The 16,302-nt window shown below is 39.5% G+C and overlaps 1 protein-coding gene across 1 annotated transcript in view; it reads right to left on the bottom strand.

Annotated features, from left to right (window-relative positions):
* Window positions 1-3,763: 3,763 nt before the first annotated feature.
* HEPHL1 (hephaestin like 1) overlaps window positions 3,764-16,302 on the bottom strand; it is a 66,332-nt gene continuing 53,793 nt past the window's right edge. The window contains exons 15-20 of the mRNA XM_012739667.2: window positions 14,610-14,716; window positions 12,886-13,108; window positions 11,166-11,305; window positions 5,615-5,777; window positions 5,060-5,143; window positions 3,764-4,950 (exon numbers count right to left, since the gene is read on the bottom strand). Coding sequence (XP_012595121.2) covers window positions 4,748-4,950; window positions 5,060-5,143; window positions 5,615-5,777; window positions 11,166-11,305; window positions 12,886-13,108; window positions 14,610-14,716 — 920 coding nt within the window. The 3' untranslated portion in view covers window positions 3,764-4,747. The remainder of the gene's footprint in view (window positions 4,951-5,059; window positions 5,144-5,614; window positions 5,778-11,165; window positions 11,306-12,885; window positions 13,109-14,609; window positions 14,717-16,302) is intronic.

Below are 16,302 nucleotides of genomic sequence, written 5' to 3'. Positions count from 1 at the left end.
CAATAAATGAGCCAATATCAATACATTAATTAAAGTCCGTAGTTTATTAAGATTTTTTTAATATCCCCCCAATGTCCCTCTGTTCCCGCATCCCATCTAGGTAAGCAATGTTACCATATTATGTTTTGTCATTATGTCTTCTTAGCTTCTCTTGGCCATGAGAGTTTCCCAGACTTTCTATGTTTTTGATGACATTGCTTTTTTATAATGTGCATTTAGGTGTTAAATAACAAACTCTCCCTCCAAGTCCACCCTGCTCCCACCTCTTGCCCTAGTGTTATTTGTTAGAAGGAAACCAAGGTGGGTTGTGGACCACAGAACCAGTCTCCTGGAACTCGGTTTTGCTAGTTTGAGATCCTTAACATTGGCATAGGAGATCTTTTTCAACCCAAGTAGCCAGAGTCAAAATAGTCGAGCTCACTAGACTGCCTGTTCTATTGTACATTCATTCAAGAAATGTTTTCTGAACTATCATATATCTTCTATGCTAGGGACACAACAAGTGACCCAAACAGGTCAGGGTCCTTGCTTCTACGGAGCCTACATTCTAGTGAAAGAGGCGAGCAAAACTCAAGCTAAAAGTTATATAAAATGATTATGTCCTGTGATAAGTGCTACAAAGGAAAACAGAAGAGATGGCGTAGGCTAGGGATGTTCTTTAGACAGGGCAATCTTGGGAGCTCACATCCGAACTAGGAGAGTTGGGAAAGAGGATGGAGATGCTGGAGAGGGAAAGCATTTTGGGCATAGAAAGCAGCATGTGCAAAGGCCCTGAGGCAAGAAGGAACTCATGAGGCATAGAAACTGGTAAAGGCTGGAGCAAAGTTCAAGAAGTTAGAGAGGTAGGCGTGGGCCATATCAGGCTAGGCCTTAAAGACCAAGGTACAGTTTAGCTATTATCAAAGGTGAAATTGTAAGACATTAAAAGTGTATTAAGCAGAAAAGTGATGTGATGAGATTTGGAAGAACACTGAGGCAGCGTGTGGACAGCGGTTGGGAGGGACAGGAGGGGTGGTAGAGAGGCTGGCCAGGGGATTGCTGCGGTGAGCCTGCTTGAACAGGGTTTGTGTGAGTCTGTAGCCCAAGGTCACGGTTGGAGAAACACATATTGAATTTATTAGCATAAAGATGGTTTTCAGATCCATGAGGATGGGGGAAATAAACTATGGAGAAGACAGTAACAAATTACCACAACCTTGGTGGCACATATTTATTCTCTTACACTTGTGGAACTCTGAAGTCCAAAATCAGTTTCACTGTCAGCAAGGCCAAATTCCCTTCGGAGGCTCTAGAGGAGAATCCATTCCTTTGCCTTTCTCAGCTTCTAGAACTGCAATCCTTGCACTTCTTGGCTCATGGCCCCTTCTTCCATCTCCAAAGTGAGCAGCATAGCGTCTTGCTTCACTTGTCACATTGCCTTCTTCTTCTACAGTCAAATTCTCCCACTGCCTCTCTTTCCTAAGGACACATTCAGGGCCAATGTGGGTAACTCAGGATAAACTCCTTATCTTAAGATCCTTAACTTAATCATGCCTGCAAACTCCTTTGTCATAAGGTAAGATTCATAGGTTCAGGGATTAGGACATGAAATCTTTGGGGATGTTATTCACTCTCCCCCAGAATGTAAAAAGGGAGAAAAGGCCCAGTATCAAGTTCTGAGGCATGCTAACGTTGAATTAAGACAGAGGAGAAGGAGCTAGCAAAAGAGATTGGGAAGGAATAGCAATGGAGAAAGAAGGAAGGCTAGCAGGAAGTCACCTTGCAGAACCAAGGGACTAGAGGCATCCAGAAGGAAGGAGCTGTCAATTGTTGCTGAGAGGTTGAATAAGATAAAGATGGAGAAGAAGCAGCTAAAACTGGCATCATGGTTGCTAATCAGCTGATTGGGGTGTGGGAGATGGACACACTGGATTGGAAGCCATTGGAATGGGCTGAGGGACTCATGGGGTGAGTTGGTACAGGCAACAAGTGTGGAGAACTGTTTATGTTCTACTATCAAGGGAAGACAGAAATTGGGTTGGAGAGGGTTATGGAGTTAAGGAGGATGAATCTTTACTTTCTGTGTTTAATGGTGGACATTGCAGATGGTATCACAGAACGATGCAGCAGGGAAAACTGATACCTAAGGGAATGAAATCCTTGCGAAAGCAAGAAAGAATGAGGTCCAGAGTCAAGTGGAAAGACTGTCCCACTACAAGCAGGGATGCTCTTCCTCTCTAACAGGAGGGAAAGGTGTGTGTAAGTGCAGGTAAGGTTGATTTGCTCAAGAAAGTGAGGCTGAGAATTAAGGCGTGTGGTACATTTAAGGAAACCATGTTTGAGGAGTCATATTATTTGTGGAGGTATATTATTCTGATTTGTTTCCCCTGACAAGTATAACTGGCATAGTCATAGCAGCTAAATATTGAAAAGAGAATTCTCCTTTAAAACCCCACCCCCATTTAGTGATAGATAATTTTGAGTAAAAAAAAAAAAAAACAAAACCATGCACATAGCCATCTTATGTTAAACTTTATTAAAAAGAGAAATGGTACAATTAAACTACTTTGTGGTTTTGTTTTCATTAAAAAAATAAACTGAAAAGGAAAAAACTTACAACTAACCAGTTTGTTGTCTTACTAAAGGTGAGTAATAAATAAGGCGTTTAACATAATTATTATGAAATTATGTAGCCTACACGTGTATGAAAACTGTAGAGCATGTATTACAAAATCACATTGTCAGTGGTTAACAGGCTGAAATTCAAAGGATTTTGTGTATCCTGCTTGATATGACATTCAAGCAAACTGTGAACAGAACTATTAGTATTTGCATCCCCTTTTATGTAAGTCTATAGCTTCTATCAAATTTCCCGATTCCCCTCACCAAGATGAGAAAGTATGAAAGGTCCCTATACCACCAGAGTATTTATTAGGTCCTAGTCATTCACCTGGACATTCAAGTGATCCACCACTAAGGTAGATGTACTAATATCACTCATCTAACATCAGCATTGGCACCTTGCCCTGGCCAATTTCTCAGTCTAGTAACAAACAATGTTGCTTTTATCAATCTTACCCCTAATGTCTAAGCATGCATACAGAGAGTGTAGATTGCCTTGTAATGGGTTGAATTTAGTTGTTCAGTATTTTATTTTTGCATTTGAGCCTTGGAAACTGTAATACTTATTTTCAAAGCTGATTTACAAGTTTAAAAAACTGCCCCTCAAGGCTCTTTTTCTACCCTTTCCTTTTTCTCTTTTTCTCTTCCCATAAAGGCTATGTCTTTAAGAGGCATGGAATCTCAGATTTTTGAGAGATCCTTTCTCTTCCCAACCAGTCAACTGCATTGATGAATTCCTCTTGCTGTTTCTCACATAACACTGTTATTATTTCATAGAAGATGGAGACTTGGAAAGATTCTCCCAAACTGAATGAAAAATCAGACTCAAGATTCAAGCCCAGCTGGGTGCAGTGGCTGACGCCTGTAATCCTAGCACTCTGGGAGGCCAAGGTGGGAGGATAGCTTGAGGTCAGGAGATCAAGACCAGCCTGAGTGAGATCCTGTCTCTAAAACAAAATAGGAAAATCAACCAGGTGTGGTAGCATGCACCTGTAGTCCCAGACACTCCAGAAACTGAGGCAGGAGGAGCTTGAGCCCAAGAGTTAGAGGGTGCAGTGACCTAGAGTACAGTGATAACTCCACTGTAGTCTGGGCAGCAGAGTGAAACTCTGTCTCAAAAAAAAAAAAAAAGAAGAAGAAGAAAAATTAATTCAAGCCCAGACTTGCCTCCTGCAAAGTTTCCCTCCCTTAGTGAGAGCTTACACTAAAATCCCAGGGAGTCTCTGACTCACAGTGGGAGAACCTAGCCTGCTCTTTCACAAATCCCAACCCTCTCACAGTCTGAAATATAAATACAAATTCTCTAGTTGATTTTTTAAAATATAAGCATTGCCATGGAAACGTATCATAGAAATATATAACATGAAGTGAGTTGTAAACATTGATGTATTTCTGTAGGTTTGCATAAAAAGAGCAGCAAATTTTTAAAAAGCTTATAACTTTGCTGTTTATAACAATCAGTGCACAGGCTATTTATATTAAAGGGAATAAGTCCAGGAGAACTGGTTAAAGCTCCCCCCAAAATACATTTGGTCCAATTCTATCAGCAGATACTGACTTAGACATTGACATGAACTGAATGAAAAATCAGACTCAAGATTCAGGTCCAGAAACTCAGAAAGACAGTTTCCCTGTAAAAAAAAAAAAAAAAAAAAAAAACCAAAAGAAAACCAAAAAAACTACAATAAACATCTTATGGAACGGTGTTGAAAAATCAGTGCCCTTGCAGATAGATATCTGAAGCACTGTAACTCCCTCTAGAAGTTGTTCATCTAGCGACTTTGACAGTTAGCTAATGAAGCACTGTTTTATAACTATGAAAGATGGAAATATAAAGGTATCTTTCAGAGAGTCTCCCACTTAAGCAAATTCATCTCAAGAACAGACTAAGAGTTGGCACTTCTGTGTCATACCTATGCTCTTTTTTTCTGTCTTTTGTACCTGAGGATTATTCACAGTCCATTTAAAAATAAGTAAACAAAAGCAAATTGCTTTGGATGATGTTCCAGAGGATCAGAAGCCTGATCCAGGATACAGTGTCAACCTTCCTTGGTGAACGATGCCTTGGTCCTGTTTCCCTGCTGGCCGCCATCCGGCCTGCCAGCTGTGGGGCCTCGCCCCTCCCTGCCCAGCAAGACCAGATGGTTCACAGAGCATCCGTGGGGAGTGCGCAGGACTGGACTTCCTGGTAAACCATCTGCTTCCTCGCAGAGTGGAGTCTGAGGGAGAGAATCACAGTGGCGATCAGGAGGAGGAGTCCGATGATGAAAAGGATGACCAAGGCTGCCTTGGCTCCTCTTGGACCCAGACTCTTGCCAAAGAAATAGAGATTCTCCTTGCCGGGTTGTTCTGTTAAAAAAAAAAAAAAAAAAAAGGAAAAAAGTGAGGTGTCAGGCCCCTGCCTTTTTTGGAGAGTGAAATGGTGACCCATTCACATGCAGGGTGAGGTTATGCTTACCATCGGAGGGCACCGTGGCCGTGGCCGTGGCCGGGTGGGATGCCCCTCCTGAAGCGGACGTGGTGGAGTAGGGAACCCTGTTGTCTGCACAAAGAAGACAAGTTGGTTGTTTTTACAAACGACAGAAGGAGGTTCTTTTCATAACGTGAGTCATCTCATTTCACCAGCGAGGACTTTATCCTAGCAGTATCTGCCAGCCTGTCTTGGATTCTCACTCTGCTACTTCATAGCCATGCACGTGCTTTCCTTCCCCACCCGCCTTTCCCGCTTCTGCTCACCCATGAAGATCCATCTGGAACATCGTGTCTTCTGTGAAACCCTGGCTCATATCCCCGGACTGTTAACCATTCCCTGCTGCCACTGCTCATAAACTGTGTACACTGCACTCTGCTATGGCATCATAATCTGTTATAGTTAGATATTTACATATTTGTCTCTTTTACTGGACTCTGAGCTCCTAGGGGGCTGTATCTTGGATTTTTGTCATGCCTCCTCTTGGCAGGGTCTACTGGAAGCTTGGTGCCATCATTTGGCATCACTGACAGGCAACAGTACCTATGTTCCGGAGGACTGTGTAGGTTGTCTCCATGCCAGCATGGATGTGGTCTGACACATGACAGTGTAGCAGCCATGTCCCTGGGTGATCTGCAAACAGTTCGATGGTTTGGAATGTCATGGGGAAAAGATCGTACACATCTTCTCGGTAAGATTTATCCATCTGAAAAACAAAAGCAAAAACAAAAACCACAGCTTGTGACTTTCTTTGCTTAATACAGTAGGAAAAAAAAAGAAGAAGAAGAAGAGAAAAAAACTCCACAGTAAGCAGTGGGCAGGAAATAATAAAGAGCAGCAATCAATAAAATCAAGACTAGAAACGCAATGGAGATATGTCAAAGAAACCTTAAGCTAGTCCTTTGAACAGATTGATGAAATTGATAAACCCTGTAGTAGCCAGCTTCCATGACAACCTGGATGGTCCCACCTTCTGGTACTCATAACTTTTGTAGTCCCCTCTTACATTGTATGAGACTTAGCCTGTGTGGCCAGTAGCGTACAGCAGAAGTGATGTAATTTGTGGGATTTTTTTCTTTTTTTTCTTGGTGTTCCACTTCCCAGATTAGGTTATAAAAGACCATGGCTTCTATCTTAGACCCTCTCCCACTCTCTTCTTTTGGATCACTCCCTCTGGGGAAGCCAGCTCCCTTGCCTTACCCACATGGTGAGGAAATGAAGCCTCCATTCTACAGCCATAGGAGAGAGCCTGGAATTGGATCCTCCAGCTCCAGACACACCCTAAATGCCTACAGCCCCAGGTGACATCTGGATTGCTGCCTCATGAGAGATACTGAATCAGAACCACCTACCTAAACTACTCTCAGATTCCTGACCCAGAGGAAACGTGAGATATTAAGTGTTTGTTGTTTTAGGTCACTAAGTATTAGAGTAATTTTGTTATGCAGCAATAGATAATTAATACAAATCTCTAAACAGACTAACCAAAACAAGAAAAAAAAAAACATAAAACCTAAAAGGATAATAAAGGAATATTGGACAAACAGCTTTGTCCACAAATTCTGCAAGTTAGATAGTATGGACAAATTCCTTAAAAGACACACACTGCTAACTATCACTTAAGAAGAAATAGATAACCTGAATAGCACCATATCTATTAAAGAAACTGAAATTTTATTAAGACCTTCCAACAAATTAAAGTCCAGGTCCTGATGCCTTTATTGGCAAATTCTACCAAATATTTAAAGAAGAAATAATACCAATTCTAAACAGACTCTCCAGAAAATAGAAGAGAACACTTCCAACTCATTTTATGAAGCTAGAATTATCCTGACCAAACAAATACATTTTAAGAAAAGAAAGCTACGACCAATATTCCTCATGAACGTAGATGTAAAAATACATAATGAAATACTAGCAAATCCAATTCAGCACAGCATAAAAAGGATAATGCATCATAACCAAGTAAAGTTTATCCTGGGAATGAAAAGGTGGTTTAAAATTATAAAATTAATAAATGTAATTCAGCAATGAACTAAAGAAAATCATCAATAGACTAAAGAAGAAAATTCATATGATTATCTCAATAGACATGGAGAAAACATTTGATAAAATTTAATATCTATTCATGATCAAAACTATCAGCAAACTAAGAATGCAAGGAAATTTTCTCAACCTGGTAATGGGATCTGCAAAAAAGCTGCAGCTAATTTTATATTCAGTGTGAATATATTTACATTCAATGTGAATGACTAAATGCTTTCCCCCTAAAATTAAGAATAAGGTGAGGATATCTACTTTCACCACTCACATTCAAAACTGTACCAGAGGTCCTAGCCAGTGCAATAAGATAGGAAAAGAAAGAAAATGCTTCCTCAAACTGAAATTAGAAAAAGAAAGAAAGAAAAAGCATACAGATAGAAAATAAAAAAATAAGACCATCTCTATTCACAGACAACATAATTGTCTATGTAGAAAATCTCCCTAAAATCTATAGAAAAGCTATTGGAACTAAGTGAGTTTAGCAAAGTTGTAGGATATAGAACAATATGCAAAAATCAATTATATTTCTATATATTGATAATAAACAATTAGAAATTAAAATGAAAACATTACCATTTACACTATCACCAAAGCCCATAATATACTGAGGTATAAATTGATATATACAAGATCTATAAGCTGAAAACTACAAAATGCTGATGAAAGAAATCAAAGAAGAGCTAAATAAATAGATATACCATGTTCATGGATTGGAAGCTTCAATATTGTTAAGGTATCAATTCTCCCCAAAGCACTGTATAGATTCAATGCAATTTCAAGCAAAAGCCCAGCAGGATTCTTTAATCAAAATCAACAAGCTGTTTCTAACATCTATATGAGAAGGCAAAGATCTAGAATAGCTAAAACAAACACCACCTGATTTCAAGACTTATTGTAATACTAAAGTAATCAAAACATTGTGGCATTCAAGAAAGGACAGGCAGGGCTGGGCACAGTAGCTCATGCCTGAAATCCCAGCACTTTGGGAGGCCGAGGCAGGAAGATCAGTTGAGCCCAGGAGTTCAAGACCAGCCTGAGCAACATAAGACCCCATCTCTACAAAAAATAAAAACATTATCCAGGCATGGTGGTGCACACCTGTAGTCCTAGCTGTTAAGGAGGCTAAGGAGGGAGGATTGCTTGAGCCCAAGAGTTTGAGGTTGCAATGAGCTATGATGATATGCCACTATGCCACTGCACTTTAGCCTAGAAAACAGAGTGAGACCATCTCAGAAAAAAACAAAAAAAGCCAGACATATAGATCAATGTAAGATAGACCCATAAATATGTGATCAATACTATTTTGACAAAACTGTAAAGGCAATTCAGTGGGAAAAAAGATAGTCTTTTCAATGAGTGGCAATGGAACATTTGGACATTTATACGCCAAAAAACCAGAAATGAACCTCAATCTGTACTTCAAACCATATATGGAAATTAACTGAAAATGGATCAGAGTCCTAATTATAAAACCTAAAAGTATAAAACTTCTAAAAGGAAACAAAGAAAACAAAAGACCTTGTGTTAGGCAAAAATTTCTTATACATGATACCAAAAGCAAGATCTCTGAAAGAAAAAAAATGGAAAATTGGACTTCATCAAAAGTTAAGAACTTCTGCTCTTTGAAAGATGTTAAGAGAATGGAAAGACAATTCACAAACTGGGAGCAAATATTTGCAAATCACATAGCCGATAAAGGATTTGTATAAAGAATATATAAATCCCTCAAACTCTACAGAAAGAAAACAAACAAACCAATTTTTAAAAATGGGCATAAAATTTGGATGCTTTACCAAAGATTTATACAGATGGCAGACGGCAAACAAACACATGAAAAGATGCTCAATATCATTACCTATTAGGAGAATGCAAATAATAAAACAATGAGATAGCACTACACACTTAATAGAATGGCTAAGAAAAACTAAAATGAAATAAAAACTAAAAATACCAACTGCATATGTGTGCACATGGGACATATGGAGCTCTCATATATTTCTGTTGGAAATGCAGAATCGTATTGCCACTTTGGAAAACAATTTGTCAGTTTCTTATAAAATGAAACATACACTTACCACATGGCTTAGCAATCCAACTCCTAGGTATTTTCTCAAGGGAAATGAACACTTAGGTTCACACAAAAACATGTGCACAAATGCTTTATTGTAATAACTAACCTTGGAAAGAACTCAAATGTTCCTCAACAAGAGAATGGATGAACAATCTGCATCATTTCCATACAATGAATTGATGAGTAGAATGCTGTTTTACTCAACAATCAAATGGATGAACCACTGATACACACCAGATGGATGCAATTCAAATGCCTATGCCAAATGAAACAAGCCAGATTCAAGATGCCACAAAGTATGATTTCCAGGTGACATTTCGGAAAAGGCAAAACCATAAGGACAGAAAACAGATCCGTGGTTGCAAGGTGTTAAGCATAGGCAAGTAGATGACACTAGAGGGTGCAATGGAGAAATTTTAGGGAGTGATGGAAGTGTTCTATATTTTGATTGTTGTTGTTGGTTACAACACTGTATGTGCTTATCAAAAGAGAACTGTACACTAAATAGGGTGATTTTTTGAAGCGTAAATTATATCTTCATTTTTAAAGTTTATACAAATATAAAACTTTTATAATTTGTGTATTTAAGTCTTATAAACTTTTAATGTAATTTTTGAAATGTGTGTTGAAAAAGCCAAATGCTGAAAAGCAATACAGCCATTTAAGTGAAAACTCTAATCATCATAGGCTAATATTATACTTGGTGTTCTAAACAATGTTGAAATATACAGAGGGGAAAGAATATTAGATATTTTGTTAAAGTATTTATTACTGTTTATTCCTGTTTAACTAGAAAAGGATCGATTCTAGTTTCCGTCATCGATAGGATGTGATTATTCTTTTCTATTCTACTTCCTTGTAGATGACACTGAAACTTGAGATGACAGACTATTTGGACCTTAACCCTGGGGATTCTGATTGCACAGGTCTAGGGTGGGGTCTGGCAATCTATCTTTTTGCACAGTTCCCCAGGTGATCCTGCTGCACAGCCAGCGCCACCCACATGGTACAGCTTGATGCTAGAAAGCAGAAGGTCACACGTGGTGCAGCCCTGCTCAGCAGGGCAAAAGTCAAGATAAAGTTTGCAGGCTTAAGCCAGAGCTCAAAATATCTCCTTTACTGAGTAGGGCTATTCTATTAGCTAATCACACAGGAAAAGAAAAGAAAAGAAAAGAAAAGAAAAGAAAAGAAAAGAAAAGAAAAGAAAAGAAAAGAAAAGAAAAGAAAAAAAAGAAAAGAAAAGAAAAGAAAAAAGGGAGGGGCCGGGCGCTGTGGCTCACGCCTGTAATCCTAGCTCTTGGGAGGCCGAGGCGGGCGGATTGCTCAAGGTCAGGAGTTCAAAACCAGCCTGAGCAAGAGCGAGACCCCGTCTCTACTATAAATAGAAAGAAATCAATTGGCCAACTGATATATATATAAAAAATTAGCCGGGCATGGTGGCACATGCCTGTAGTCCCAGCTACCAGGGAGGCTGAGGCAGAAAGATCGCTCGAGCCCAGGAGTTTGAGGTTGCTGTGAGCTAGGCTGACGCCGGCACTCACTCTAGCCTGGGCAACAAAAGCGAGACTCTGTCTCAAAAAAAAAAAAAAGAAAAAAAAGAAAAAAGGGAGGGAGGGGCAGAGAGGAAGGAAAGGGAAAGAAAATAAAATAGAAGGATTAGGAAAAGGGACAAATACTATGGGTACTTCTACATACGATATTAACAACATAATCCAGGGGGATCAGAATTCTGGCCATATGACTGTTGAAAAAACTCATCTGAGGCTTGGAGAATTTTCTACAAGCACAATAATATACACATATATATTAAGAAATATCTACCCAGGGTAGGGTATAATCACATTATTCTGTTCCATTCTCTAATATGAAACACCACCCCTCCCAAGCATTATTGCCAAGTGACCCTCTTCTTTTCCAGTGGAAATACTTTGAATCTGTTATGTCAAAAATTCTTCCCCAAAGCATTTTCCGTACACTCACTTTGAAAAGAAAGCTCTCCGCGTGGTAATGGATGGTGTGGATGTCCACTTCGCTTCCTAGCCCTAGCAAATACCAGTTTGTCATTGTGTCTTCATTCATTATGAGGCCATGGAGATTCCCAAAAATCTTCCCATTAATAGCTAAGAAGGTGAAAAGAAAATAGCCTTTGGTTAGTGAAAGGACACTTAATCTGGCTTTAAAAAATGGTTCAAGAAGATCTCAAGGTCACTGATATTTTCGTCTACCTGGTAAACACGTAACAATCTCGACCCCACCATTCTAGACCCAAAACTCAGATGACCCAGAAATCCTTACACAAAAAGAGCCAGAAAAAAGAAATAGCAGTTTATTTTTTAAAGCCACATCTTGGTGGCAGTGTTTGTTTATCTATTCAGCATATTCTCTTTAGGAAGTGGATCACAGGCTCACTGGTGAAGTAGCCAGATTTATAGAATTCCACAGATGAGTGAGTGGACTAAGACACAAACAATCCAGCTGATACAAATCAAAACTGATGAATTGGAAGATATTTTCTTAATATTGTACTTTCTGAGAACTAGTTTAATCCTGAACTAGTTCAGCCTAGTCAGCTAGTTATGGCTGAATCTCCAAAAAATGCAGAGCTAGAGCTTCCCAGGGGCTGAGCCCCTGATCCAGCAATGACCAATGCAAACTGAGTGCACGTGAGGGGGACTCTGGCTCCTCTCCTTCTGACTGGCTGTTTATGCTGCGCATCACGGCACAGCCAGATAAGCTGCATTCATTAAAAACAGAGATCATACTAAAAGACTGTGGTAGAGGAAAGCAAAGTTGGTAGGGGAAACAGTAACCGAATCGGGGATCAGGCTACTGTATTCTAATCTATGTTAACAGCCAGCTTCGTGACCTTGGGCAAGGCCGCTTCTTTCCTGCACTTTTGGTCAAAAGTAGGTCTTGGTGAGAGAGTGTGGATGTGTCCATCTGAACATATTACTCCTGCCCAAAGAAACCAACCTACCTTAAATTACATAGAATTAAATAACATAGAGACATTAACACAGAAATTTGCTGATGGTGTTTCACGGCCCAGAGACAAGTTAAACCAGACTCTTAAATGTGATGGAACAGAAATTATGGTGTGGCCAGTCGTGGTGGCTCAATCCTGTAATCCTAGCACTCTGGGAGGCCAAGGTGGGAGGATTACTTGAGGTCAGGAGTCTGAGACCAGCTTGAGCAAGAGCAAGAACCCATCTCTACTAAAAGCAGAAAAATTAGCTGGGCGTGGTGGCGCAGGCCAGTAATCCAGCTACTCAGGAGGCTGAGGCAGGAGGATTGCTTGAGCCCAGGAGTTTGAGGCTGCAGTGAGCTAAGCTGACATCACAGCACATTATGCTTGAGCCCAGGTGACAGAGTGAGACTCCATCTCAAAAAAGAAAAAACAATTTACGATGCATTCTTATGGAAAGATAGCAATAAGTGATGACTTATGTTTAAGAAATTACATCACAGTTTAGAGATCCCAGCACTGAGAGGTCTATCCCCTTAAAAGTTGGTTCAAAGCTTTAGGGACTTTGCAGCCAGACAACAAATGGCGAGGCAGGTTCACTCGGAAGGAAAGCTTCACCCCGGGGCCCTGGGAAGGGGGCAAGGCTCAGAGAAGGTTGCTGGGGACCTCCTACAATTACAGGAATTTTTACGAGCTTATCTCAACACTGGTTTTATTTTTAAACCCCTGATTTACCATGCATTCTGTTGCTCTCCTCAAAATCGACAGAGGGCTTAAAATTTCGTGGATCTTTATTGAGATACTTCTTAATATTGTCATCCAGGTACCAGGATTCATTCTCATTAAATACCAAAAACAATAGAGCAAATTCATAATCAATATCGCTTCTTCTTCCCTTTTCATTCAATATTCCTTCTCGACATATAATCAGAGGACCCATCAAACCACTATACATGTCCTAAAAGAAAAATAAACTGAATTAGAAAAGCCATGACATAATTTAGTGATACTCCATTCCACCTGCCAACATCCTAGTGTAGGATCTTGTTATAATACTTCACCCTAGGCTAGACATTGGTTCCTCTGTGGACTCTGGCTCCCCATGCCCCAGCCTGCCCTCCTGACCACCACCAGATTAATCTCTACTCCCATATCTAGGAGTCTTAAGGGATTTCCCATGGCCTACAGAATAAAGCACAAATCCTTTACAGGTCTGTGAGCTCTTCCATGTGCTCCCCCAGTGAATTTTTCTGGCTTAGGTTCCCCCCTGCTTTCCTTCGGGACCCTATATGACAGCCAAATGTGACTTTCAACATGTCTCAAACACACCCTCCACTTCCCTATTTTCAGCTTTGCTCATAGTGCTCTTTCTTCCTAGACTTTCCAAAGCTTCCTATAGTGCCTTGGTTAGCCCACCATTCCTATAGAATTCATCAGATTCAGAGTTGTATTAGAGCTGTAAGTGCAGACATGTATTGTTTTCCCTACAAAGTTATGTTTCTTCAAGACAAGAATATCTGTGTCCCTCACAGCAGTTGTAGGGTCATTTGCACATCGAAAGTGCTCAGCAAATATTTATTGGGATGCATAAGAAATAAACAAATAAATATGGGTTTTCCATAATTCTAATATGTAGGTTTATTTTTTCAAGGGCCTTATTATGTCTACCTCTTATACTCTAATACTGCCCAGTACAACCCAAGGACATGAATATAAGCCTTCTGATATCTAAGTGAAAAGGTAAGATAATCCCTCACATTTTTCTATAACGACCAATGCTTACATTTTATATCAGATATGACCTCAGTTCGGACTTTGGCTTATGACATATAATTAATGACTATAGTTGTTTTACATACCCATACCTGACTCAAATTCAGTATCAAATATTTGCCTTTAATTTCTAGGTTAGACTATTTATTACTCAAATAGTTTCATAGTTTCAGTTACTATCTTTGGAATATGCTTTCTTTTCCTGATACCTAGTAGCCCTGGGAATGCCTTTAAAAATAAACAGATTTCACACATCCAAAACCATGAATAAATTATATCCTAAGGTACTTTTATTTTATTGTTACCTATTTACATATGCCCTTTTGTTTTAATCTACCTTGAAAGTTCTAAATTTGGTAATTAAAACTTTGGGATTTTGTTTGTTTTTATCCCCCATACTTTAAATCAAGGGTCAGCAAACTGTTTTTTGGGTTTTTTTAATAAAGCACCAGAGGGTAATTATTTTTTTACTTTGTGAGCCATACTGTCTCTTTTGCAACTACCCAATTCAACCAAAGACAGTGTACATGAATGAGTGTAGCTGGATTTGGCCAGTGGAGCATTGCATGAGAGCCCTGCTCTAAATCATTACACCCCTTCATATATACCCCTTGAGCTGTGCTAACCTGAATAGTCAACTGACAGCCACATTCCTTTAGGCCTTTTCATCGCTCTTTCCACCTTACCTTCACAAAGTTTACTGTGGAATAATAAACCCATGGAATACAGTTGGGATCAGAGGGCCCTGGACCAGATCTTTTAGGGATATTCCACCTGTAAGTTTTTATTTCTCCTGTAATAAATGAAAAGAAATGGAAAGAATTTGGTAGAGTTATCTCTGTTCCAGATGACTTACTTGAAGAAATATAAGCAAGTCTTTATATAGTTTTGTCAATGCTTATTGCTGGAGAAAATGACCCATTCATTAGAAATGCTCTTACTAAACTCACATTTGAGTTCTATAATTTCAAAGTGAAATGGCTGATTTGTCATTTCACACTCCAGCCTTCTTTCTAGTTTGCCTTTTTCTATTGTCAACTGGTGAATATTGAGGAAATAGAGACTTACTTTTTCCTTCACTGTCCTCAAATTTCATACCTCCCTTCCAGGAGCTGTCCTTGAGCACATCTTAATCATTGAGGGTCTAGGCCTTGTCCTTTTAGGGAATCACCAGGGAGTTTTGTAAGCTTTATCTGCTCATGTCTCACCCCAGACCAATGAAATGAGAGTACATGGGTCTGGGACTCGGGGACCAGTATCTTTGAAAGCTGCTCAGGTGAGCAAGTGAGATCTAATGAGAACCAGAGAGAATCAGAGAGATCTAGTTCCAAATCTCAACCCTGTCACTTCCTATTTATCCAACATTGACTTTTAGTTTCCTTACCTGTAAAGTGGATTAGTCATCAGAGTTTTCAACTTGTTGTGAGGATTAAACGAAATAAAGAAATTAAATACGTGGGGTAGTGCTTCACATTGAAGGCAGTCAATAAGTATTAATGTTTATGTACACTACAGTTGTCCCTCCTTATCCTTGGGGAATACATTCCAAGACCCCCAGTGGATGCTTGGAATCACAGATAGTATTGAAACCTATATATACTATGTTTTCTTCTATATCTACACATCTATAATAAAGTTTAATTTATAAATTAGGCACAGTAAGAGATTAAGAAAAACTAATAATAAAATAGCAAAATTATAGCAATATACTGTAATAAAAGCGATGTGAATGTGCTCTCTCTCTCTCAAAATATCTTAATATTTTCGAACCAAGGTTGATAGCAAGTAACTGAAACCGCAGAAAGCAAAACTACAGATAAGGGGACCACTGTAATAGCAAACATGAGCTCCTATGGGCAGGCACCATATCTATGCATCCCCTGTGGCTGACCCAGAGCCTTGCAAACAGGAAGCATCAATATATCTGCATGAAATACCAAGATAACCATATTGTAAAAGTCCCAAATAAAAACCACACTTTAATCATTATCTCCTTTTGAACTGTTTGTGCCTCATCCTCCCCCCCCCCCCCATCAGAACAACAAACCTATGGCAGAATACGTGAGCCGCAAAGCAAAACAAAAGTAGTGCTTACATGTAACTTTGCTCCGTTTTTGCTAACACATCAGTGGGTAGCTATACAACTTCAGATCTAGTTTCCATTACGTTTCCTTAAAGCCCCTATGCCTTGTTAATCACAAAATAAGGCCGGGCACGGTGGCTCACGCCTGTAATCCTAGCACTCTGAGAGGCTGAGGTGGGCGGATCACTCAAGGTCAGGAGTTCGAAACCAGCCTGAGCAACAGCGAGACCCCGTCTCTATTAAAAATAGAAAAAAAATTACCTGGACAACTAAAAATATATAGAAAAAATTAGCCA

Source organism: Microcebus murinus, chromosome 4 (genome assembly GCF_040939455.1).
Source record: "Microcebus murinus isolate Inina chromosome 4, M.murinus_Inina_mat1.0, whole genome shotgun sequence".
NCBI classification, from domain to species: Eukaryota; Metazoa; Chordata; class Mammalia; order Primates; family Cheirogaleidae; genus Microcebus; species Microcebus murinus.
The sequence above is the reverse complement of the archived record's forward strand: the minus strand, read 5'-3'. Positions and strand labels throughout refer to the sequence as shown.